Below are 26309 nucleotides of genomic sequence, written 5' to 3' on the forward strand. Positions count from 1 at the left end.
GGAAGCAGTTTAATGTTAAGCTGACGTTTCAAATGGGAACGTTCAGTGCAGTTTCCAGAGTTTCAGTGTTTGCATTTTATACTTAAGGCTTAAGTGAGCATTTAGGAGCACTTTATACTTCAGCTTCTCAGTGTCCTCAACATACATAGAAGATGCTTGGAAATAAGAAAAGCTTGATTGATTGTAAATATGTACAGATATGTAAGAAAGGCTGTTTCTCCTTATAAATTTAGGTCAAAGCCAACCCTTAGCTGTTGTTAATATCTGGCACTGCTTTGTAGTCAAGGATGTAATGCAACTTTTGGGAGTGTTTTATTGTTGCAGACATTGAGTTTGCTCTCTATTAGGAGTATTGGATAACACATGACATCTTTGTCACCTTCTGTAATGTCATATGTTTTCTCAGATCAAAAACTTAATTTGGGATTTTGGGTTAGCAGTAGATGAGTTGTCAACATGTATCAGTTCTTGTCCACGCAGAGCTTCAGTTACTGTTCTGGATACCTTTTAGCATTTTAAGTGGTATAACAGAAAAAACCAGAAAAAAATGTATTTCTGTATATTCAGGGGCTAAGGCTTTGCATTTTGTCTGTTACAAATCTTTGTTTCCATAACTTACAGTTTCTACTGCAAGGCTTGGTGATGTGTGCTGTATTTTACTCTTAAGGTTCACTTGGTGTGTGCTTTTACTAGTGTCTGTTAAATTAGCCTTAATTGTTTGACTTGCTCGTAAGAACTTGCTTGACCAGAGTTAATTAAAAGTTTCAAAACAATATGAATTAATTTTGTGCTTTGTCCAGTTGGTTATCGACCACTGAGAGTTGTGGTTGGAGTGCCCTGGCATTGTTGCAAGATTAAACTTGCCTTTCAAGTTATTTTCATAAATAAAAAATTGTAAAGCTGAGCAGTAATTGTCTCAAAGCAGCACTAAGATAGAATAACAGTGTAAATTATGGGATGGAGGTTAGCTTTATTAAAATTCCCTTGGTGAGTAAAAAAATACTGCTGAATACTGTCACACTGTAACCTTAATTATCTTTAAATGTAACACTATGTTTTTTCTAGAAAGGAACTTGCTCATCTTATGCAAGCTCATTATTTACATAAACTAAGGCCTGACTACATGCTATTGTTGCTCTTAAATTAAACTACACTGCTTCTAAAATACCATCTTTTAGCCATGTTTAACTTTGATTCTGAGATTCCAAAACTTAGAAGCTTTGTCTGATGTCTGAGCACCTTGAGCAGGGCCTACTTTAATCCTTTCTGCCATTATTTCTTTAGGAATGAAGTGATTACCAAAGTACTTCATGGAAAGTACTGACTCCACCTCTCACCCTTTAAGAATACAGACATTTCCTTTTAGCTGTAGTGACTTCTCTTTATCTTTTAAACCTGTTTGCTTCCCATTCTTCAATGTTCTTTGGTCCTGCTTTTCTGCAGGTAAGAGTAGGTTTGGTGCAGGTAGGGCCTGTGTGTGTGCTGGTAGCTGGCAGTGCTGCTTAGGTATTTGCTCGTGGATGGTTTGCTGTATTTTGTACTGAGCAGAACGTATGGTATGTCATAGGTGGGAGTTGCTGTGATGCTGAGAGATCCTGTTAGTAACAGCAGCTGCTTAGGGAATGATTAAACGGGACATTGGTTTCAGCAGCAAGGCTGGTTTAAAAAATTGGACTGTAGCAGCTTTTAGTTCTATAAGCTGAATCTCTAGACCACTCGGAATTAAAAAAAAAAATCCAAACAGCTTTTCTGAGTGAGGTTTCTTTCTTTCTTGGATTGAGGGCAGGACTTTTATTAAGTCAAATTCTCTGGATGGTTTGCATCTTATTGAATGACATTGGTAGGTGCTGTGCTACAAACCTCATGGTGTGTATTCGTTGTCCTTCTTGATTAAACTAGCTGGATGTGTATATTTTATTAATATGTATGAAGTTCCCAGTCATGCCTTGATGGATGGAGAGACATCTCTGCTATCCTGAAATTTTCATGTTGATGGAGAGGTCTGAGTTCGCTTGCCAGTTATGTCATTGAAAGACTGCCACTGCAGTCGCATCTGCCAACATTTTTGATATGGCCAGCTAAATCAAACCATCAGTGAACTTTGGTTAGAGTTGATTAAATTCTATATTGTTAGATTTACGTTGTTAAACACAAAAACATGCATCTTTTGGTTTGTAAGTCTTTTGCTAATTGGATTTTACTTACAGAATTCCTTGAGGTTGGCAAAAAGCAGCCTGCCCTTGATGTTCTCTATGATGTTATGAAAAGTAAAAAACACCGAACATGGCAGAAAATCCACGAGCCGATTATGCTGAAGTACCTGGAACTCTGTGTGGATCTCCGCAAGAGTCATCTGGCAAAAGAAGGACTGTACCAGTACAAGAATATTTGCCAGCAGGTATGGCTTTTGATTTTTTTTTTTTTTAAATTTGTAGCAAACATGGTATATGTCAGCTGATACGATCTTAAAAGTAATTGATTGGTCTCGAGTTAGAATTAATCTGCCTTTTAGATGTTCCTGGGTTTGTAGCATTTATGTTTTAAATATTTGCTGCCTGTTGTGGGTGAAAACATCTTCCTATTTTCTGCCTTTGATATGTAGGTGAACATCAAATCTTTGGAGGATGTTGTTCGAGCCTATTTAAAATTAGCTGAAGAAAAAACAGAAGCAGCTAAGGAAGAATCCCAGCAGATGGTACTGGACATAGAAGACTTAGATAACATTCAAACTCCAGAAAGGTAGGCTGCCTGTCTTAAAATGTAGCAATTCACAGCAGAGTGTCCTTATTTTCGTGAAGGACACTGGCAGTTCAAAGAACTGAGATATAAAGATGATGGATTTGAAAGGGAATACTAGTGATGTTCTAGAGGTCCTAAAGGTAGGAAAAAAAATAGGAATTTTGCATTGAACAAAATCCACAGTTCAAGTAAAGTATAGTAGTAAAGAATAGAGAACGTAGATACAGTAGGAGCAGTTCTGGGAGTCAGGTCACTGCTTTCCAGGGTCTGCGCAGATCTGCATCTGTAGTGGTATTGGAGAGTTTACTATTGAAAGCTGCTGATTATCAGTTGATGCATAAATGCTATTAATTATATCAGATCAATTTGATTCCCGTATGTGATAACCTCCAGTCTTTCTGACCACATTGTGCATGTACAAAGAAAAGGAAATGTTACTTTATACTTGCTTGGGTAACTTATGAGACAATAGAAGAAAGGGCATAAAACGTAAATTCAGAGTGTTATAATTAAGTGGATGGATAATGAGAATGTAGAAGGAATGGAAAAATGATCAATAAATATATCTGCTTTAGGTTGTATATAGACCTTCACTGGCAAGTAGTGCCAGGTTAGGAAGAAACCACTCTTGAGCTCTGCGAGAAATCGCTGTTCTGTGTGGGAGAACTTCCTAATCTGCTCCAGGCAAAAAGTGATGTTAGCTCCGATTGCATATTTACGTTCTTCAGATGAATCTGTTGATTTAGGGAATGCTCACGTTAACTCTGATAGTACAGCTATGTATGTGGTGACATCTGTGGAATAGGGGTGACAAGGCAGAGATGAAGAAAAGTTTTAAAGCGTTGCAGCTGAGTTTGGAAGAGGCCATCTGTCCATATCTTTTAAAAAAATAAAAAAATGTAGGGAATAAATTAAAATTTCTGTAAGTCAAACCAAACTAAAACTTGCAGAAGATATGAAAAGAAATAACAAAAGGATTTTCAGCTGTAAGTGGAGAATACTTGGAAAAATGGTGATAAAATTCTAAGGAGGTGAGTTGACATTAACCATCCTAGGTATGATCTGAAGATTAAAGCAATGCTTTGATACTGATTTTTGAAAGAATATTGATTCTGGAATTAAAGAGATAGGTTTTTAGAGCATGGAAATTACCCTGTCTGAGGTCAACAGAAAAGTCAGCTTTCTCTTCATGGTGGGTGACAGCATAATGTCTGTCCTGGAGTTTTAAAAATATCAGCAGATATTTTGGGTACTGACTCAGATACCCATCTGAGCAAACTATGTGTTTTCTCATCATCCACATGTAGGACTGAGTAGTGGTCTGAACAGTTGCTGATGTTATCTTGATCGTAGTAACATTCAGGTCTTTAGAATGAGTTTTGAAGGAAGGAGGTAGTACATGAAGTTGAAAGTAAGATAGAATTCAGCACAGGCTTGCCGAAGGGTAGATGACATCTGATTATGTTAGAATTTTATTTGGTAATTTAATTTTCATTCATCATCTTTAAGCATATTTTTCATGCCAGAATTTTTAAAGGATTTGATACTTTAATGTCAGTATTGTAGTGTTTGATGTCTGTAGATTGTAAAGCACACAATGTTTCTGTGTCATATGTCAAGAAGTGAGCTCTCTCTCTGGCAGCATTGCTAGTGACTAAAAAGGAACTTCCAGCAAGTAGGAAAGTGCCTGAATAGACAGTGACATTTAAATCTGACAGAGGTACAATGTGCAGCTCCCTGGTAGAAGAGAGAAGGTGAAAACCCTGGAATTAGTTTCCTTTGGCTTACTCACGTGAAGGATACAAAAGCTCCTGACGTCTCTTGCCTCTGGAGCTTGTGCATGTCAGTCATATATGCAGGGCCCAAAGTTTGAAACAGCAAGAAAAGTTATCTACAGCCTTTAAAGGAAAAGGGAGAAGCTGTTCAGATTCATCCAGTCTCAGCTCTTAATGAGAAAAATCGTTGAGAATTGCAGGGTAAAACACTTATTTTTTTAACCCCCTTCTACCCCAACTGTAGTGTTCTTTTGAGTGCTGTAAGTGGAGAAGACACTCAGGATCGTACTGACCGACTGCTTTTGACACCCTGGGTTAAATTTCTATGGGAATCGTATAGGCAGTGTTTGGATCTTCTCCGAAATAATTCTCGAGTAGAACGCCTGTACCATGATATCGCACAGCAAGGTAAGTTGAAAAGATGGAAACTTAAATTGTAATGAGATCTAGGACTTCTTTATTACATCCTGTAAAACTAGAAGAGTAAAGGTTATTTCTGTTTGGTTATTGCTTCGGAGTTGGTAATACATTAATCTCTTAAATATGTACATCCATACTATTCTTAAAATTAGAGGGGTTCCTTAAAATTACGGAGGTTTCTGGACACTGAGCTGTGCCTGTAACAGAACCTGCAAAGAAAAAGTTTGGGTTTTTTTTTTTTTTCCTGGACGTATTGAGAATATGAGAATTACTGGTGATGTGTCTTTATTTTTTCTAACTTACTGATCAAAATTAACTGTGTTTTCACTTTGTTATCCAGAATGGCAAATGTGTCTTCCATTAATGTATTCTGTGTCAGCTGACTTCAAAAACTAGTGTACACAAAGTTATCTGTGTAAAATTATGTGCTATCACTTTTGACACAGATGTAATTTAGCAAAATATTATGCTGAAGGTAATAGGAAGAAGTCTAGTCTGATTCCTTCTGGCATTATTCTGCAAAAATTGAATTTATAAGAATGAATATGTAACATTTTATATCTTAAGGGTGAGAGCTGAGCGGAAAAATGTTTTCCTTTGTATGTATAACTTAGGGCTCTGTATTTTTGAAAAAAGAGGCTGTTAGATATTTAACTCTGGATCCCAGTTGTGGAAGTACATTAGGAAAGATGGCTGTTGGATGAGTTCTAGGTGCTTTAGTGTATTTAAGTCTTTGTGTTAGTGTCGAGACTTACTTTTTTGCCTGTTTCTGGTAGAGATGCTTTAGAATTTTCAGAGTGACAGTGGCAAAACAAAAACATTTTTGAGAGGAACTATGGGATCAAAGACAATTTTTCCTGTGTTATTTCCAGTCATTTGAAAGCTTAATTTAACTTTACCATATTTAGATGACTTGAGAAGCTTTTCCTACATTTTACAAAGCCAAAACCTGAATTCATGCTGTTCACAGAATTTTATTTGCACTTAGTTCAAAGCAAAAGCTAGAATCACTGCTTAAATTAGAACATTTTTAGAGAGACACCAAGTATTCCTTTTGTTCCTTAAGCTTAATTGTGTAGAAGCATCTTCATTTTTTGAGGTCAAGATGGAAGTTCTCTGCATTGTCACTTCTTCATTATGTGTGACAGATTGCATCTGGTTTGATAGGTCTTTGGACTGTAAATGAAGATTCTTTAAACATACTTATTTATGTATTTGAATCCCATTTAGAACTACCATGAAGTCACCATTAGTGAGCATTCTTAATTTATATTGTTCATTTTTGCAGCTTTCAAGTTCTGCCTGCAGTACACGCGTAAAGCTGAGTTCCGTAAACTCTGTGATAACCTGCGAATGCATTTGGGGCAGATCCAGCGTCATCATAACCAAAGCACAGCAATCAACCTCAACAATCCTGACAGTCAGTCAATGCACTTGGAGACCAGGCTTGTGCAGCTTGACAGTGCTATTAGCATGGAGCTGTGGCAGGTATGCAGCAGGGCTCCTGTAGTCACACTGTAGTCTACAGCCTTTCCAGAATCTGTTCCCCACAGATCGTGTTTCATGGTATAAACTCCAAGGTAAAGACAGCATAATAGCTAAAAATTAAAGTTTTAACATCTATGATGTGGTACTACATGCATATAGAATACTTAACCTGATGTTCCTGGGATTGCTGTTTTTACATAGCATTTCAAACCAAGCTTCTCCTGCATTCTCATGACCTAGATCACTGGGAAGCAGGAAACATTAAAGCTTGCTATTAGGCTGGGCCCCAACATTGCTGGTTGAACTATGTTAGTGCCTGCACTGGCACTATCGAAGCAAATTTTTCAAAGAGGTGCTTTGCTTTTCCAAACTTTCTAATGTCAAATTCTTTAAAAAGCCAAGGTTTTCATTTTTTAGTTTTGTGAATTTGGAGAATGTTTTCTGTGGTGTTGGGTTTTTTAGGTACGTAAGTAATTACATGTAAGGCATTTCCAAGATGATACGTATTTTTAGGGAAACTATACCCATTTTTGATCACAAAAATAATTTTTATGAAAAATGGTAAACCCAGTAAATAGTAGAATTGGTATAATAGTAAAATAGTAGACTTTTTGTTATTCTGGTTTGTTGTTTCCCCCCCACCTTGGTTTCTAGCTTGAAAATCAGAAAGAAATCAATTTGGAAAAAATTATGTGAACTAATCATTAACTACCAAATTGGAAGCAGGTAGTTAATGGATTTGCAGTATGTCCCAATAATGAAGGAAGTATTTCATTTCATGTAGCTGGTGAAACTGAAGATCATAGCTCTCAGTGGTATTAAATAGATGATAGTCTTACAACCTTTAGTGAATGTATATTTTTTCCCTTTTTCAGGGGTTGCAAAAAACTTCCTAAAAGTAGTGTATTTGTTTGGGTTTTTTTTTAGGAAGCTTTCAAAGCAGTGGAGGATATTCATGGGCTATTTGCACTGTCTAAGAAACCACCCAAACCACAACTGATGGCAAATTACTATCACAAAGTTTCAACTGTCTTCTGGAAATCAGGAAATGCTCTTTTTCACGCATCCACACTTCACCGACTTTACCACTTATCAAGAGAAATGCGAAAGAATCTCACGCAAGAGGAGATGCAGAGGTGGGGAAAGATATTTAGTGTGATCTTAGAGTCTGTTTTTAACCCCATAGGTTGAAAAATCAACTAAATTGTACCCCAAAAGAAGCAGATGACATATATGGCTATGAGCAGCTCTGCTTAAAGTGGCCAGTACTAACTGCCTCAGTAGAAACCTAGAGCAAGAAGGATATTTTACAAAGCTACAGTGTAAATAATGTATACATCAGGATCACCTTAGTTAAACTTCCTTCTCTGTTACTGGGAAGCTAAGCAAGTCAGTAAGTATCTGTGTTTTGCTTCCTTTTTCTCTTCTGAGTGGTAGTATTTACTTCACAAGATTTCATTATAACCTGTATAAACTTTTCCTTAATATATAAAAGTCTGTATAGCCAAAGGGCCTTTAATTTTTTTTGGTAATGATACTGCAAGGCTTTAGAGGCATGCAGAATCATTGACTGCATTAACCTCTGAAGTTCATGTACAGGTGTTTATAGAATCAGAATCTAGTGAGAATAAATACTGTATGGAAATTCTTATATTCCTGTTCAACTGGGTATTAAGGTCAAAATTTAAATATTTAATGTCGTTTGTATTGTTACATCAAAAGGTACATCTGACTTTCACTGTAAATTTTAAAAATTGGTGCATTCAAAATGATTGGTATGGATTTGCAGCTAAAGTAGGTTTGAAAAGCTGCTGATTTCATTATTGTATAGGATTTTGATATTTACAGAGGCAGCTTAAATTTCTTAGCATTTGTCTGTGTGTGTATATATCTATAGAATGATACACACATATGTAAGTAATGAAAAGGTGTTATCAAAATCTTTCTCCTGGTTACTGAATAACTCTGCATTCTATGCTCTTATCGTGCAGTTGACGTCTTTTCTGTTATTGCTGGTATTTTTTACACAGTTTTGCACCATGAACACTACTCGTTCCTACTTTTGAATTGGCACATGTATGAAATGGAAATAATTAGTGTTCTGTCGCAGTTCATCTTTTGTGGTTCTACTTTGTCAACAGAATGTCTACTCGAGTCCTTTTGGCCACTCTGTCAATTCCTATAACTCCTGAGAGAACTGATATCGCTCGCCTTCTGGATATGGATGGCATCATTGTTGAGAAACAGCGACGTCTGGCAACCCTGTTGGGTCTTCAGGCCCCACCTACACGTGGCAGTCTTATTAATGATATGGTAGGTAGCAGTGTTCAGATAAGCAGCTTTTAAACATTGAGTCCTCTTTTTGGACTATTTTCCTTCTAGAGCACTGTGCTTAGGTATGGGACATTAGGTTAAAAGTTAAAACAGCTTTATGATTAATTGTATGACTCACGGTATAGTGTTAACATTTCAGATTCACAAGACGTACTGTTTGGAAATGGCAGCAATAACAGGAAGCCTGAGTGCTTGTGTGCGCTAGAATCAGATTCAGTACTGTCCTTTATGTCACCCAGATGTTGTTTTGAAACTCTGAGGGGTCTAAAAAGAGCTGTGAGCTAGAACTTTGGAGTTGTGTTTTGTGGTTTTTTGTCCCTACTCTAAGGTGTGTAATTAAGTGAACCAAATATATGTTTTTTCTGTTTTAAGTGTATTTTGGATAAGCACAGATCAGATATCAAATAGCTGACCATAAGGACCTAAGTGATTATGAAAACTTCCTTGTGTTTAATTTGAAGGGAGGCTAGATTTATGTATCTTCAGACTTTCCCAGATATTCATAAATGAATTAGGCGTTCAATCATAGTTAAGTATTTTCAGAGGATGTTTGAATTTCTTGCAGTCATTTGCATGCATTCCTAAAACTTACATTCAAGGTTCATTTTACAATTTGTGTTACTTTTTTTTTCTGGTACTTCTCTAGTTTGCCTTAAAACCACAATTTAAAGCTTCAGAAGTTTACTCATGAGCTGAGATGTGTGGTTTTAGTTTGGATGTGGGCCTACATCTCTATAGTAGGACTTGTGTCTTAGAAATGGCTAATAAGTCGAGGATGATACTCTAGTCTAAATATTTATCTTGTTTGTATGGTTTTTGTCTACTTTTCCATTTTTAAGTACAGTTAGGTAGCGTAGCATCGAGTTACTGTCACTGCAGTTAAGAATACTGTAATAAAAAAGTCTCTTATATTAAAAGGTAGATGTGGTACCTATTTAACTTCTTGAATATAAAGTTCTTAAAGCATAACTATTTGCTCATATTGTATTTACTTTGAGATATTTTGATTTTTTTTGTTGACTGTAGGTTAGGTTCAACGTAGTGCAATACGTTGTTCCAGAAGTGAAAGAACTTTACAATTGGCTTGAAGTAGACTTTCACCCGCTGAAGTTATGTAGCCGTGTCAGCAAGGTAAGTTTTTGTAGCTCTGTATATATAGTAGTTGGTCTTGACTAATGGTCTGTTATCTGAGTGTTGATTTGTGGTAATTACCAGCTAGCTTTTTTTATTGCTAGAATTTTTAATGGCAGGCTTTATTTGGTCAAATTCTGTTACAATGACTTGTAACATCTAATAGATGTAGTGCACAAGATTATTGAAATAGAATGAAAATTCATTTAGGTCTCTAGGGTGCTATTCAGAGGGCCCCTATAAAGGTGCGGAGTTTTAGGAACGTATCAGAAAGTCTTGTTAGTGGAGATGATTCTGTGTTAAATTTTTTCTAAAGATGCAGAAATGAGAAAACCGTGTGTGCACACGCGTATACGCATGCAAGTGGGTTGTGTGAGAAGTGGAAAAATATACCAATGATTTTTTTTACTGTTAAAATGTAGAGTATTAGGGGGTGAAATAATGTGAGAACTGTTGATTAGGTTAATGTAAATTCTACAATTGATGAAGCACATCATGTTCTTTTTCTTTGATAGTGGGAACAAAGATATTTGAGGTGCTAAAAAGAACTTGAAGGTAAATTAGCAGTGTGGTAAACGTTGCCAGTACTGTCAGTCACCTTCATACAAAAAATGTTAGCTATCAATTATAAATGAAAGTGTTCTGATCAAAAGATACACTTCAGTAAAAAAATGTAGTATCTGGACAGAAGTGCTGATGTTTCATGAGCTGTAAACCAGAAGTATTTAAGAACCGTGCTTCATACTTTAATGTTGAAGTTTTTAAGAGTTGATGCAGATAGAGTAACTCTTCAGAATTTTGATAGGTTCTGAACTGGGTGAAAGACCAAGCTGAAAAGGAACCTGAACTACAGCTGTATGTTCCTCACCTGCAAAACAATACCATTCTTCGCCTTCTGCAGCAGGTATGAGTAAAGAAAATGTGTGTTCTTAAGTATACGTAAGTAAGAAAATGCTTTGGAAGAACATTGAGTTGGAAACTTCGATGCTGAAGTAATTTTTTTTCCATCAAGTAGAAGACTGTTATGATTTTGAAATACTTTTCTTCCGGTATATAACCTGTATCTTCAGGTTTCTACATCATTTAGGTACAGCCGTAGTAACTATACTTAATAGTAGTTGCATAAAGTGGCGTAGTCTCTTGCCTAGATGTTCTTCGTTATGGATCTGTGATATCTTAAGTTAATTCATCATTTCTTAAAACTTTTTTTTTTTTGGAGTAAGGTCTGGGTGGGATATTTTTATTTTGGCTTTTTTTTTTCTGTGTGTCTAGGTATTTTATAAAATGCACATTTCATTGACCTGCTTTCGTTACAAGTGACGAGCAGTGTTATTTCTGATGTGCTAAAGAAATAGTTGAAGGCTAATTAGCAGCATAGCTGTATGTAGTTACTGCTGCCAGTCTCCTTCATACAAAGAAGCCATTCAGGAATGGCGTTTAATCTTAGGTTAAGTTTGAATATAGTACGGAAATAAAATCCTGAAAGAGTATTTGTAACTGTATTAATATGTATGCATTAATTTATTGCAATTTATTAAGTTAGCTTTAGAGCCCATACAACAACTTTTATTTCTGTTTTCTCTTTAATGAGGAAAAATACCTGATGTTTCTGTTCACATACAGGTGGCCCAGATTTATCAAAGCATTGAATTTTCTCGTCTGGCTACCCTGGTTCCCTTTGTTGATGCTTTCCAGCTGGAACGTAGTATCGTTGATGCAGCCAGACATTGTGACTTACAAGTAAGTGCTGTAAAAAGACTTCTGTGAAGTGATGTATGGATTCCTGTGTATTACATTGGATGAAAACTAACTGGTTGACATTGATCCCAAGGAAGACAATTGATTCTGATAGATGGAGAGAAACTAGAGAAAATGATGCATGTGACAGGGTATTAAGAACTGATGATTATTTGCATTCTGGTGTGTATTTTTGATTTAGGTCAACAACCATTAATGTAAGTCCAGTAGAAGTAAAAATTGAGATAAAATTTGGTGAAACTTGCCCTGTGAGCCCCAGTCATGGAGTCCAGAATGTTCTGAGGCAAGTCTGACAAACAGGGCTGCGAATTTCTGACTATGCTGAATTAGTTGTGCAAGACTGAAGAGCTAGCAGTCACTGATGTTGGGTTTTGTCTAACCAAGTGGTTGAAGTAAACCACCAATGTCTGAGACGTTTCAGCTGCTGTTGAAGATTGCGTTGTTGGTAAAGTTGTGTAGAATGAATGACAGCCTATAATGAAATGTTTAAGCTGGTGATGAGATACAAGTAGTTTTTAGGTGAGGTTGCTTAGTAATTATCCATTGCAGTTTTTAGATAAAGCTGAGCAAATGATAAGCATTTAGGTTAACACACAACTTTAGATTATATTCTAAATGCATTGAAATTGTCTGCGTTACAGTCAGGATTCTGGTTTCACGTATTGCTGATGTGGAGGAAGAGGCAAGAATGATTTGTCTTGCAGTGCTCATTTCATAGAATCATTGAAAGTTTGGCCTCTTCCAGTGATGATTTTTTTTTTAAATAAACCATGGAAAGTAAACAAAATTGTATTTACAGTGCTATTTTTCTTCTACTAATTTGGCATTTCTCATGGTCTGGTATAGCTAAAACTTTTTTGGTTTAGAAAGTAATTTCTGCTTAGAGGTTCTGTTGTCTCATATTGGCCATAGCCAGAGTTATTTAAAAGTAATAAATAATACAAGCCTTTTTTTTGTTTTGTTTTGCAAAGGTTCGCCTTGATCATACTACCCGGACACTGAGTTTTGGCTCAGATTTGAATTACAGTACTAGAGAAGATGCTCCACTAGGCCCTCAACTACAAAGCATGCCTTCTGAGCAAATTAGAAATCAATTGACCGCTATGTCCTCAGCTCTGGCTAAGGCTCTTGCAGTCATTAAGCCTCCTCACTTACTGGTAAGTCATTTTAACTCTTCTGAAATTTTGACATTCCCCCCAGTGCATTGTGTGATGTTTATCTGTTCCCCTTTTACAGCCTTTTGTTATTTTTTGCTTGTCTTGATCAACTGCTCGTTCCAGTAATCTGTTTTCAGTGTAGTGGCAATTGATATTATTACTGCTGTCCCCTCCCTTCAGAACAAATAATTGATCCTTGAAGTGTTAATGTATACAAATGTAGCATAGCATTAATGTATTTATTAATGACAAAGTATCCTTCTGCATCTTCTACATACTCACCTGTTCTAATAAATGTAAATTTTCTGGTTTAGCAAGACAAGCTTATTTTGAAGTTGTGAGATCATACTTTAATACTACACCAAGGAGTTGGTTTACCTTTCCTTGACATAGGAAAGGCATTGAGCTATCTAGTGATTAATTTAAGATGTCATTGCAAGGATTTGAGTAGGTAGAGATTGGTGCTTTTGTAGGTTTATTTCTTTTCAGAAGAATATTGTTCTGTTTTTCAGAGCACTGTGGTAACAATCTCTGTTACAATTTGACAGTAATGATGGGCTGCATTTATATATACTTGTGGATTAAGTAGAAATGTAAGATAATAATGCTTTATACCAAAGCTTATATTTTAATGACTGTATTTTCTCAGATGTATTTTCTTTTAATTTCATTTTTTTCAGGGTGGTGGTAGTCAGCTGTTTGTGCTTGTGAAGATGAATAAATCATTCTTAATGCACCCAACTAGTTAGTGTTTGGTCATGACTAAAATCATGTCAAAATGTACACAAAAGGCCTGAGTTTAAATTGTCAGCCTTGAATATGTCAGGTCTAGAACATACCAAATAATAACTTACCCATAGATGGGCCTAGAGAGCTAGGATTTGTTTAAAAATTTTGCATGCATTTTTGAAAATCCAAGAGCCTGCTTTCTTCATTCTTCCTGAAGAAACTGCTGTTGTGAAGAACCTGGAATGTAACTTCATAGTGGAATCTAAAAACATGAACAAAAGATCACACAGCTCAAGAACTGACGTGTCCTTGTCACTCCTTGTCCTCCTTGCTGGGGCTGTTGGCTTCAAGGTTGGACTCACCGATGAGCTCACATTTCAGGTTCTCCAGAGCCCTTTGGAGCAAGGTGTAAATCACTCTCGGATTTCCAGCATGCTTTGGTTGTGGCAAGTTAAACCTTCACTTCTCTTAAAAGAGCAGTGGTAACTTTTTCTTTTGTGTTACGTTCATGGAGGATTTCATAGCAAACATAGCAAATAATTTTTCCATATAAAAAAAAGGCTGATAGCAAGATGTCCATGCTGAATTCTTTATACAGGTTAAAATACTAAGTAATATTCTGAAAATAATAGCACACAAACCATGACACCTAATGCTGGCTTACTTGTGTTAGCTTGAACATATATTAGCTGGTTTATAGTGTTTAAGATAAAAATATTTTCATGTATGTTTTCCCCTAAAAAAATTTTATTAGTGATTGGTATTAGATGGATTGTTGGTTTGAAAAAAAAACCCCATGTTTTGTCTGTACATTCACAGATAGAAACTATAAATAGTCTTATACTTGCTATGACAGTACAATTAGCTGAATAAGACATAAATGCTAGTAATTATGCTTGTAAAATTGGAGTACAGTATCAAGGTTAATATCGATCTGTGTGGTTAGAGAAGCTACAGAACAAGTCTGTATCTTTTTTGTCTTCAGTATTCAGATCAAAACTTTTCACTTTTTCCAGATGTTTAAAAAGTTTCAGTTTGTGTCAAATTTGTTATAATTCACAAAATCTTTAAATTTATCTAAAGTTTTCTTTTTTGTGTTTCTGGCACGTCCATTTATCTTTAAATGCTTGAGGATCTGCAACAAACTACGGATGTTTCAGTGTTTTTGTTGACTGCCCTAGAAGTGACAGATGACTAAAAATACCTCTGAGCTAGCTCACATTTCAAGAGCAGCATGACTGTGCGGGAGCGTAGTGAGCTGATGGGGCTGCAATGTTTTGCTGCTTGCTGGAGTGATTAAAATGGGCAGCTCTGAGCTGGCACATTTATACCTCTTCGTGTGCACAGCGTGGATCTCTAGAAAAAACTGTATAGGTGCTCTGGAGGAGAATGGTGGAGACGTGAGAAGACTATGTAAAGAATAGTCTATATGCTACTAACAGTCTGGTACTTTTTATGATTTAATTTAAATGGTTTTATCTACAGTGTTTATACCTAACTTGTTGACTCAGCAGTTTTTTATCGTCTCACAGATAGTGCTTTGTGTCAAGTAGGATATTTTTCTCTTATGTTAGTTTGGTTTGGAAAAAACCAAAACTTTAAAAAAAAGAAAGGGAACTTTGGTGAAGTACAGTACATGTGGTGGTATACCCCCCCCCTTCAGTTAGAGTCTTAAATATCAGTAACATACGAGTGTGCAATATTTTTGGACAGAAACAGTGTGAAACTATCATACTTAACATGTGTTGCAGAATATTGTCTTTATAAAGACAACTGTCTCTGTGAGCACGTGGTTCTATTCAGTTGATACTACCTTGTATGCCTCTTGGATGAGTGATTAGATTTGCCATACAGTTGTATTTCCATGTAATTAGCAAGTTTGGGGGATAAAACTAACTTTGAGTTTTCTTTGATAATCATTTGCTATGCTTTCTGCCTTTTTAAAGAGATGTTGTATACTCATTGTCTTATTCTTAATTTAAATTCAGCAAGAGAAGGAAGAGCAACATCAGCTGGCAGTCACTGCCTTCTTAAAAAATTCAAGGAAGGAGCATCAGCGTATTCTTGCACGTCGTCAAACTATAGAGGAAAGAAAAGAACGCCTTGAAAGTTTGAACATTCAGCGTGAAAAAGAGGAACTGGAACAACGTGAAGCAGAATTACAAAAAGTCCGGAAAGCTGAAGAAGAGAGACTGCGCCAGGAGGCAAAAGAAAGAGAGAAGGAGCGCATCCTGCAAGAGCATGAACAAATCAAAAAGAAGACTGTTCGTGAGCGCTTGGAGCAGATTAAAAAGACTGAACTGGGAGCCAAAGCATTTAAAGATATTGATATTGAGGTAGACAACTTATTATTGATGTTTGGGGGGGGTTCTCGTTTTGGTGTTGCATTGCTAGGCTGCCTGAATTTCATGGTTTTTACTAATTTTATACTGTAACTAGTCTTGTAAACAGTCTCTCTTAAAAATGAGACAGTTTGACACCTAAGTATTTTAATTTGCTCAACAATGTAAGTAAACCTTAATTCTGAGTTTGGATAGGACCTTTTTTACCTGGAGGAATTCAGTCCAGATGGTTTTTGTTTTGTTTTGTTCCCCCCCCCCTGTTTCTTAAACAGTATCTGAAATATAAAATAGACACACAGATCAATTTTTGCAGTAGCTGGACTGCATTTCAATTAAAAATCAAGATACAAATGCTTTAGAGAGTTTTTTAAAAATAAAATACAAGATACCCAAAAGAGAGGAAAAGAGAATGTTTCTGAAGCAAATTAGTTTAAAAGGTAAGGGGAAAACTGCAGAGAAGCTTACTAAATAAACAAACCACATTGTTACAAAAAATGTTTATTTTGTATCGATAACTTTACTTGGTTGTAGGATCTTGAAGAATTGGATCCTGACTTCATTATGGCTAAACAAGTTGAACAGCTTGAAAAAGAAAAGAAGGAACTTCAGGAACGTCTGAAGAATCAGGAGAAAAAGGTACAAAGTAGGAAGGGTACAAACCCATGTCTAGGCAAGGCTTAGTGATTGTGAACTCCCATATTGATACATAGATATGCACATATATAATATTGGTGTTGAAAATGTTATTGTATGAAACAAAAAAAAAGGTAAATGTGTTAAAAACCAACTGAGTTTCTAGTATCAGTGCACAAATCTGTTCTAATTAATGGAGTTGATTTGAAAATGGACCCTTAAGCTCTATGTGAACTGAGTCTTAGTTGGGAAGACTTGTAATTGGAAAATGTTCAGAGAAGATTAAATGTTCACAGAAGGCGAGACCATTACCGAGAAGCTAAATTTAATTAGTTGCATTAGTCCTCACTGAAACAGAGGAAATTCCACTGCTGGAGCCCTTCTAGATGGCTGAAACTTGGGTGACTATAAAAGTGAGAGGAAGATGTTGTCGTAGTAAATAGAAATATATAACCTGGGCAAAGTGAAACTCACTCAGGACTTCTGACAGTATTCAGGAATGAAACAGAGGTTATATGATACAGTTGGTAATTCAGTTCACCTAAAACTGGCTTGATACTAGGAAGTGGCAAGTTACTTAAAAAGGTTCCAATGAGGATCTTTTATGCTGCAGGCCTGTAAACCTGATGCTCGTACTGGGCGAAGTAGCAGAAAATACATTAAACAGTAGAATTTACTAGTAGTCACCTGGGTAAGTATGATCTACCTGGAAAGGTCAGCACAGCTTTTATAAAAGAATTGTAAGCCAGGGCTTCCTCTTGGAGTTGTCTGAAGCTGTCAAAACAAACATATTAGTAAGGGTGGTCTGGTTGGTGTAACTAAGTCGGATTTTTCAAAAAGCTTTTTACAGACTTCTTCACCAAAGCAAACTTAGCAGCTGTGCGGTAAAAGGAGGAGTCTTAGAATGAAGTTCAGTTTACATAGATATAAAATACTTTGTGTAGGGAAAGTGGAAAGAAAAAATCCCCCAATCTTTAGTGTTACATGTTAAATGATAGCCTCCAAACTTAACATTCTTAGTCAGCAATGAGAACTTGGTGATTCTGCATCTCGAGCACTGTGTGCGGTTCTAGTCTCTGTAGCTCAAACAGGATGCGGTTGAACTGGAAGTCTGAGAGGAGGGCAACAAGAATTACCAATAATGTGGATTGGCTTCTCTGTGAGAAATGTCTGTGTAAATTAGTACCACTATGTCTGAAAGACTTCTGGAGAGAGGGTGTGGTAGTGGTCTATAAGACTGTAGCTGTTGTAACAGCTGATGATGGGAGCAGTTGTTCTTGCACTGCAAGGGTTAGTGAACTAGGAAGCGTCAAATGAAGCTAGTAGGAGCCATATTCAGAACTGTTTGTAGATAGAAGGTGGGTCTTCATGCTGTGAGCCATAGACACAGAGGAGTTCTTTTCAAAGTACGTTGTTGTATATGAAATGCTGCTTCTGAGTTCAAAAGGACAAGAGGAGAAATGCACCGATGCCTGCTAAATACAAAACTTCAGGAAATGCCAGGAGCTGAAAATGGATGATGCTGAGAGAGTATTGTGTATATGCCTGCCTCTATTCTTGCATCGTTGCCTAGGAGCGCACTTAGTTGCCAGTGGTAGAGGCAGGTTCTTAGTTACGTGGACTTTTGACGTGGTCCAACATGGTTGTTCTTATGTAACAATAATATATCAGATATATTGGAGAAGTCTCCAGGTATCAGGGTTTTCTTTGGGGGATGCTGAAGATTGAGTCTTCCAAATTTGGTCTTTGCATTATGACATGCTGAAGGTATGTTATCTTTATTTAGATTGACTATTTTGAAAGAGCAAAGCGCTTAGAAGAAATTCCTTTAATAAAGACTGCATATGAGGAGCAAAGAGTGCATGATATGGAGCTGTGGGAGCAACAGGAAGAAGAAAGGGTAAGAATTTTTTGTTCACGTCATAAAATTCATTAGCGATGAATGAAAACTGTTTTGCACTTTTTCCCCAGCTCAGTCCAAGAGAAGAAGGGAAAAGTTGATATGAGAATGAAGTGTTAGCTTCACAATTTCATTGTGCTAGTGGACAGCAGTATCTTCTGTCTAGGATCTGAAAGAGGAAAAGATAATTTCTCTTTCTAGTGGCTGAGGTAAATTGAATGCATGTATATAGTAAGATTTTACTTTGTAATACTTTTTGTATTATCTATTTTTAGATCACCACTTTGCAGTTGGAGCGCGAGAAAGCCCTTGAGCATAAGAACAGACTCTCAAGGATGTTGGAAGATAGAGATTTATTTGAAGCCAGGCTCAAAGCGTCACGACGAACAGTTTATGAGGTACATGAGATACGGTATTGTAACAAAATATTCCCCTGAAGTGAGGAACTAAACTTGTGACCCAGTGATTCTTCATGAAACCTAGAAACAAATTTGTATCTAGAATGGCTCAGAATTATGAAGTTGTTTATTTTTTGCTTTGACTAAAAAAAAAAAAATTTAAAAAGAGATAAAATATTCTTGCACCCATTCCTTGATATTATCACTTAGAATTTTTGCCAACTTCTGGAATAGCTTAGGTGGAAAATAAAAGGTAAATTATTTATTTGAATGCAGCTATTAGTAAGAGATCATTTGGTATCATACGATCAGCCAGCTGTATCTGTACAAGTACTTGGATTTACTGTGGTGGTGGAACAATACTGACAATAATATTGAAGCTAGGAAATAGACAGAAATACTTGTCTGTTGTTTTTTCTAATATTTTTGTTTGAATCTGGAAATTATTTTGATAGTCCAAGTATTTGGAACTTCAAGTTATGTTTTATATTTGCAAAATTTAATAACGAATTAGACCACGAGGGCAGGGAAAGAACTGTGCCTGTGTTCCTTGCTCTTAATTTTTAAAATTCTACATTTGCTGGTTGTGTTTATAGCTCTGATTATTTGGCTATGTTGCAGTAAGAACTGGTTTGGAGGGAAAAAACCCCCTGCAATTCTGTTAAAGTAAGCTAAGTAACTGCATATGATTCTTTGCAACAATACAGGTAATTTTAGGTAATGTATTGTTAATATGTTGCAGTTGGTTTGTGTTTCTGTGCAGCTTTATTTCGCAGTTTGTGTAACTGTCTAGCTCTTACACCTGAAAACACCAAAACTGTAATGTTTATCTTTGTATTTCAGGATAAACTCAAGCAGTTCCAGGAACGGCTAGCAGAAGAGAGGCGTAATCGTTTGGAGGAACGCAAGAAACAACGCAAAGAGGAGAGGCGCATTACTTATTACAGAGAAAAGGAGGAAGAAGAACAAAGATTACGGGAAGAACAGCTGCTTAAAGGTATAATTGAGAATGTGAAACAGGGAAACCAGAAGTTAGCTGCATTTATCTGGAATGGGTCAAGGACGCAAAGGATAAAATAATCACAATGTCAGAGGAAGTCTTTTCACTTTCAGTCGGTGGTGAAGACTGTGCTCATTGCTATTAGACAATGTACCTTTACATTTTACTTAATGCACCTTCTGAATGCTTACCTGTGCAGCATAGAGATGAAGGTAACGCTTCATAGAAGGAAGGGAAAATGAAAGCAAATGAATGCTTCCTGCCCTTCCTTTCTCCCACACATGAATAAAGGAGGAGATAAAGTAAGAGAGGCTAATGACTGAAATCAAAGACTCAATTTTTTGTTTAGTTTGAGTTCTGTCCACTTGTTTGTGCACATCTTAGAAGAGAATAGAAAGGGAACCTTTGAGTCAGATTAAGAACTCAAGAGTTGTGACTCGCACACCTTTGTGAATTGCTTTGTCCAGTAGCCTGTTTCAGGGCTTAAGAGATGGTAGGTGTCCTGTAAAGGAAATTTCTGTCCTACTTGTCACTTGGTGGATGAAGATTTTATGTATCAGCGTTCATAATAGTGCAATATTTAAAAACCAAACAAACAAAACCCAAGCAGTCCTGAATATCAAATTTCTGCTAGCTGATTTTTTTGTTTGACCTTTTCTAAGGAAGGGATCCTCTACTATGCTTGAGGTAGTCACTGATATTTTAGCTGGCACACTTGTGGTCTGTACATCAGATTAATGTACAGCTATTGGAACATTTTATTTCCTTTTTCTCTAGCTGTTGTTCAAGATGTCACATTAATGGATGTATCAGGGTTCCTTTTCCTATTGCTTTTGAGTTAGAATACTTCCAGAAAACAGGTTCTACAGTTAGTTAAACACATCCTGTGAAATGGTTGGATTTTTTTTTTTTTTTAATAAGGAGTCGAAGGGGAGAGATTATATTTTGTAACCCTTCTGTGGATACAGCAAAGTAACGGAATTTATATTGGTAATACATTCTGTTTATGTTTGCAACTGTAGAGCGTGAGGAAAAGGAACGCATTGAGCGTGAGAAACGTGAGCAGGAACAGCGTGAATACCAGGAACGTGTCAAAAAACTAGAAGAACTGGAGAAGAAAAAACGTCAAAGAGAAATGGAGATAGAAGAAAGAGAGCGTCGTCGAGAAGAAGAAAGGAGAGGTCTGGATGACCCATTTTCAAGAAAGGTAGGTACTGCCTGCAGGTTTGTTTTCTTTTTGACTGTTCCTTCTGTTTTAGATTATTGAACAGAACATGCCAGCATTACGAAATTGTAGGTTATTATTTTTTTTTAAGTTGTAGCATAAGTGGCTAATTTAATAGTTAAATTATTGTCACTTAGTTTCAGCTGACTATCAGGATCTGGAATCTGTAGTTTGGTAATAAAGTAAAACAAGGAAACTACTGAGATCTCCAAGCTTTGTTTGTTTAAAAACTAAACAAAGAGTAAAAAGAATATTGAATAAAATTTTCTTTAACACAAAAGAAGGAAAGCTATATTGGAAGCAATTGTAGTGAATTAGGAAAATCCCAGACTAAACATAAAAGCATAGCTTATATTTTATAAGAAATATGCAGTAACATAAAACATAAAAACAAGAGGTGCGTGTAACTTCCCATTTACAAATACAAGTCTGGGGGGAAAATCATCATCCCAATCCAACAGGAAACAGAGTGAAAGTTATTTGCAGATTAGTGATTTAAAAGAATGTAACTGAGTACCACAAACCTTCTATGCTCCCACTTTTTCAGAGCTTATTGATAAGATCATAGCCATTGTCTTTGTTTAATGCGTACTTCATAGGGTAACACTATGAAGATAAGCGATCAGAGCTTGTGTAAATTGTTTTGATAATCTATTGGCTAAATGATCATCACCAGTATTTTTCACATGAGGGATACTCCTAGCCATGGGCACTTGATTATATGGAAAAGCTGACTTGGGCTCTGAGAGAGATCTGTACCACTTGAAAAATTACATTTGCAGTTTTGGGATTCTTTCTTTGCTTGCCCTTGTTTGTAGAGGTCATTTCAAAAGTATGTAAATAGACACTCGTGGAGTAGTGGATATGCAAGATCTTGCACAACCTGTGTATTTCCCCATACTGAAGCGTAGACTTTGGCAAATAAAAGCACTTTTCAAAGAGTGGTTTAAAACCGGAATACCCTTTTTATAAAGAGGTTGAGTGATTATGTGAAATCAGGTATTTCATAGAATCTTCAGTGGTTTGGGTTGGAAGGGACCTCAAAACCCATCTAGTTCCAACCGCATGGGCATGGCCATGGGCAGGGACACCCTCCACTAGCCCAGGTTGCCCAAAGCCCCATCCAACCTGGCCTTGAACACTTCCAGGGATGGGGCCTCCACAGCTTCTCTGGGCAACCTGTGCCAGTGCCTCACCACAGGCACTCCTCACAGGGAAGAATTTCTTCCTAGAATCTCGTCTGAATCTACCCTCTTTCAGTTTAAAACCATTACCCCCCACCCATTTTATATGGTTTAGCTAACTTGCTTCTTGCGGTGGCATTAAGGAGTAAACAACTGTGTTAGAAATAGTTTAAATGGTTTGTCTTTGTCCAGCAACAGGGAGAGACATTTCACCTTTATTTAAAAAAAAAAAAAATTATTATTGCTCTGCCCTGCATCTGAGCAACCTGTGTAAGTCACGAATACCTCACCTGTTTTGTGCATTGAGGTACCCAGAAGAAAATGGTCTCTGCTACAGAGAGCTTTTAGTTTATTCATTTACATTTTCTTAACTGATCAGAAAGCACAAAAACAAGTAAGTATTTTAATTCATTCCTACTGTCATTAAGCAGCAGGCAAGTGAAACTGTTGGAACCTCTTTTTTGTGTTAACAGGTGGTAGCGATGGCTCACTGTAGCTATTGTTCATACACTTCTTCATAAACCTTTTCATGTATTTGCATATATCCTACCCTACTAATAAAGTACATGGCACAAAGGGAACCATGCTGGTTTTTAAACTCCGGCAGAAACAATAGTTAAGACCATACTTAAGTTATTCAAACTCCTAATAATTCAGTGTTCTCTACAGTGTAACAAGTGCATTTTTAATGGCATGTCGTGCTCTGAAAGGAGTAAATTACATGTCGAAAAATCTTCATTTTAAAGTATTCAGGGAGAATGTTCCTAATTTCCTTTGACATACAGGAATCTCGTTGGGGTGACAGGGAGTCTGAAAGCTCCTGGAGAAGAGGTGGCGAGACAGAATCTGAATGGCGACGAGCACCTGTGGAAAGGTAATCTTTGGGTTACTAAGCACCTGTTGTATTGGGCTTAAAATGTGTAGGCTCCCTTTTTATTGCTACCGCTGCACTAACCGAGTAATATCTCATACCTTTACATCTCTGAAAAGTTACCTTCTAGTAAAAAATTGCTTTGTAAGGATCTCAGAATGAGAGAGAGGTTTTAGCTTGGAACTGCGTTCAGATAACATTCCTGTTTTATTTAGCTTAGATGTGTGAAAGCTAGCAGTCACCTTCTGCATCTGATAAACAACTTGCTTGGTTTCTTTTTTAAATTAAAAATTTCTGTCCTGCTCAAACACTGGTGTCAGTTGTATAAGTACAGAATGGGGAAGGATGACAAACCGATGTGGGGTTCCTGGATGATGAAACTGTTTGAGATTTTCCAGGTAGAAAACTGACAGTAATATATAAGAATAATAAAGCAAAAATTCGGAGTCTTAAACTATTCAAGTCCCAGAGTGAGTCACAGAGCAGAAAATATGTGCCATAAACTAAACCAAAGTTCTGAAAGACTGCATTGAACAGAGAAGGATTTGTGAAGGAAGAATATTGTGAAGGTACTTTGCACTTTAAAAAAAAGAACAAAACACAAACAACTCTTGTTCACATCTGTCTATTGTAGGGCTTTTAGATATGTTCACTAATAATGAAGACTGTTTATAGAGTTGTAGAAAATGAGATTTTTAACATTTGTCCATCCTTCTGCTCCACAACAGGATGAGCTGTACCTAAAATATTTCTGATGCTGCACATCTAATTGTTCTTAAAAGCCTGTGCTGACGGAGATACCGCTGCTTGTTCCAATTGGCAGTATGTTTTATTGCTTAATTAGCCTTCCAGATAGATAGATTTTTATAAATGTCTAACCTTAATTTCCAGTGCAGCAATTTAAATCCATTACAGCTTACTCTGACTCCAGTGGAAGCAAATTAATTTACTCTTTCTAGTAATTTCTTCTAACTATTGGAAGAGTATGATCTCTTGATAAACAAAATAGTCTTTCAGTCTTTCCTTAAAATCTGTGTTGCTATTCTTGGTAGTGATCCACTTTCTTGTAAATTGCAAAATCAAAAATTGGTTGGAACTCCTGGATGAAGCCTTTAGCTATTAACATACTGGAGAAGTGTTTAATGCATCTATTTGTCTGCTTCAATGTGCCTTTTTTTTTACAGAGAATGATCCAGGTGACCCATATTCATTTTTGAATCATTATAGCATCGAGTTTTTGTGAATAAGTGGTGTTGTCTTCATTTCTCATTCAACTTTTGTAGAAATTGAGCTGACTCCTGAGAAGTTAAAATTAGGCATATTTTGGATTATTATGTAGCATGTTCGATGAAACTTGCCTTCTCTCTTTTCCTAAAAGGAATATACTGAGCAATGCTAAAAGGAAATACTGATAGCAGTCAAAATTATTCTCTATGGAATTTTAAGTAAAAATGTTTCTCATTTATTTTCTTTGTGCTGAACTTAGGAAATAACAAAGTAAAAATGATGATGTTCAGACATAATTGCAGAAAGAAGGTGTCATTCTGCAGTCTTTAGTAGCCCCTAATCTACCTTCAGCTGGATTTTAACCCTAAAGGGAAAATGTGTTGGATACAAACAGAGCAGTGCAAACCTACCTCTGAGTAAAGCAATTCCTGAGTATATTTCTGAATTGAGTGATAAAGGCAATAACAGAGGACAGAGCATCAGATGTAATTTGCAGCACGTATCTAGCTGTAAGTACAGCCATTGGATATATGCATTAAAAAGTCCTTATGGATGCTAGTACAAGGAGAGAAGCTCATAAAATTTGTCTCAGAGACAATTTCTCACGGAAATGGCACAGTCCTGGCGTACATGCCAAATTGGTACACAGGTCCTTACAGTCACAGAGCAACCAATTGTACTATGCAGCAATCCCCAGCTGCTGTTTGACTTGTAATTTCAGTAAACTTTTAAAGTGGGAGTTAGGATTCCTAAGAGGGAAAGAAGGACAAAAGCTGAAATACGAACACTGAAGTTGTCAGATGAGGAAAAAATGTAAAAGACAGAGGCATAATTTCACCTGCAAGTCATAGTTTAAAAGTTATAGTAATAGTTTAAAAGTAACTGCTTAAAATAGATTTAAAAATCCTAAACCCCTGAAAGAGTACCTAAGGTTTGAATGAATGAAGTACTTGTTCATGTGATGAACTTTACAACCATTTCTCTACATGTCTCTTACATCAAAATAATCAGATTTTTCAAAGGAGAAGATTATCCAATTTGAGTCTAAATGGAAGTTAACAATCTCCATGCCTTGTTTTTATCTCACAGCTCAATGGTAATCACGTTCTCCCTTACTATTCCAAAACTAGGAAATGCGCTGCTCATAATTCCTTGAAATTCTTGAGATGCCGAGTTGTCACAAACTGTTGCCTCTTTGTTCTCACCTCTTGGAGTTCTACATCTGTTGTTCTGTAGCAAGTTGTTGCTCTTCTTTTGTTTACATTTTAGTAGCATCGTGGATTTTTAAACCTGCGGGGTTGTTTTTGTTTTGTTTTGGTTTTGATTTTTATTTTTTTGAATCCATGAGATTCAATGCCAGTGCAGCTTCTCTTCTCTTGCCAAGTAGCAGGTACCACTACATCTCTATGATGTACTATTGCTTATTGCTTTTTATTGCTGAGGAAATAGCTTAGGAAGGTTAATTTCCTGAAAGAAAGAAATTAATCTGGTGACAAAGCCAAGGTTTATGGTCAAAATAGATGTGTAAAATCTGTAGACATTAAACCAAACAGTGTGCCCAGAGAAGTGACAAGAGTGGAAGGTTCTTGTTCAGCAGTGTCTGATCTTTTCAGCATTACAAATCCAAACATATTTCAAAGATGAACCGATGACAGTAGCCCAGGGAAAATACTCACAAATTCTTTACTTACCACATCTATCCTGGTAAGGAGAATCGGTGCAAGCACCGATAGCCTGCCAAAGCCTGGCACGCCCCGCTTGCTCTCAGGCAGTAGCAGTGGATTGAGTCAAGTTCACTGCGTTGTCCTGCCATATCTAGTTGTGGGTGCTTGTCAGTGAAAGTATTGCCAATCTGTTGGGCTGGAACTGTGCCAGAGCACATGAAAACAGGGATTGGGCTGTAGGGTTGCACATGCATGAAAAAGGGGGGTACCTACTTGATGGTTGTGGGTTTTTTAATACTGGTTCTTTGAGATTTAGCTCAAGTTTGTCAAATTA

The 26309-nt window shown here is 36.6% G+C and overlaps 1 protein-coding gene and 1 non-coding gene across 4 annotated transcripts in view; both read left to right on the top strand.

Moving 5' to 3' along the window:
- EIF3A (eukaryotic translation initiation factor 3 subunit A) overlaps window positions 1-26309 on the top strand; it is a 33888-nt gene that overhangs the window by 1739 nt on the left and 5840 nt on the right. For all 3 annotated transcript variants that reach the window (XM_075757787.1, XM_075757789.1, XM_075757790.1), the window contains exons 2-18: window positions 2208-2398; window positions 2603-2739; window positions 4759-4922; window positions 6223-6422; window positions 7350-7558; window positions 8564-8735; window positions 9783-9887; window positions 10693-10791; window positions 11511-11627; window positions 12617-12802; window positions 15520-15867; window positions 16405-16509; window positions 18293-18406; window positions 18682-18804; window positions 19648-19801; window positions 20827-21011; window positions 22999-23087. In XM_075757787.1, the coding sequence (XP_075613902.1) occupies window positions 2208-2398; window positions 2603-2739; window positions 4759-4922; window positions 6223-6422; window positions 7350-7558; window positions 8564-8735; window positions 9783-9887; window positions 10693-10791; window positions 11511-11627; window positions 12617-12802; window positions 15520-15867; window positions 16405-16509; window positions 18293-18406; window positions 18682-18804; window positions 19648-19801; window positions 20827-21011; window positions 22999-23087 (2698 nt within the window). The remainder of the gene's footprint in view (window positions 1-2207; window positions 2399-2602; window positions 2740-4758; window positions 4923-6222; window positions 6423-7349; window positions 7559-8563; window positions 8736-9782; window positions 9888-10692; window positions 10792-11510; window positions 11628-12616; window positions 12803-15519; window positions 15868-16404; window positions 16510-18292; window positions 18407-18681; window positions 18805-19647; window positions 19802-20826; window positions 21012-22998; window positions 23088-26309) is intronic.
- LOC142602673 (small nucleolar RNA SNORA19) lies at window positions 11172-11304 on the top strand. Its single transcript, XR_012836437.1, has one exon. It is a non-coding gene; the product is annotated as a small nucleolar RNA SNORA19 (small nucleolar RNA).

Source organism: Balearica regulorum, chromosome 7 (assembly GCF_011004875.1).
Source record: "Balearica regulorum gibbericeps isolate bBalReg1 chromosome 7, bBalReg1.pri, whole genome shotgun sequence".
Taxonomy (NCBI): Eukaryota; Metazoa; Chordata; class Aves; order Gruiformes; family Gruidae; genus Balearica; species Balearica regulorum.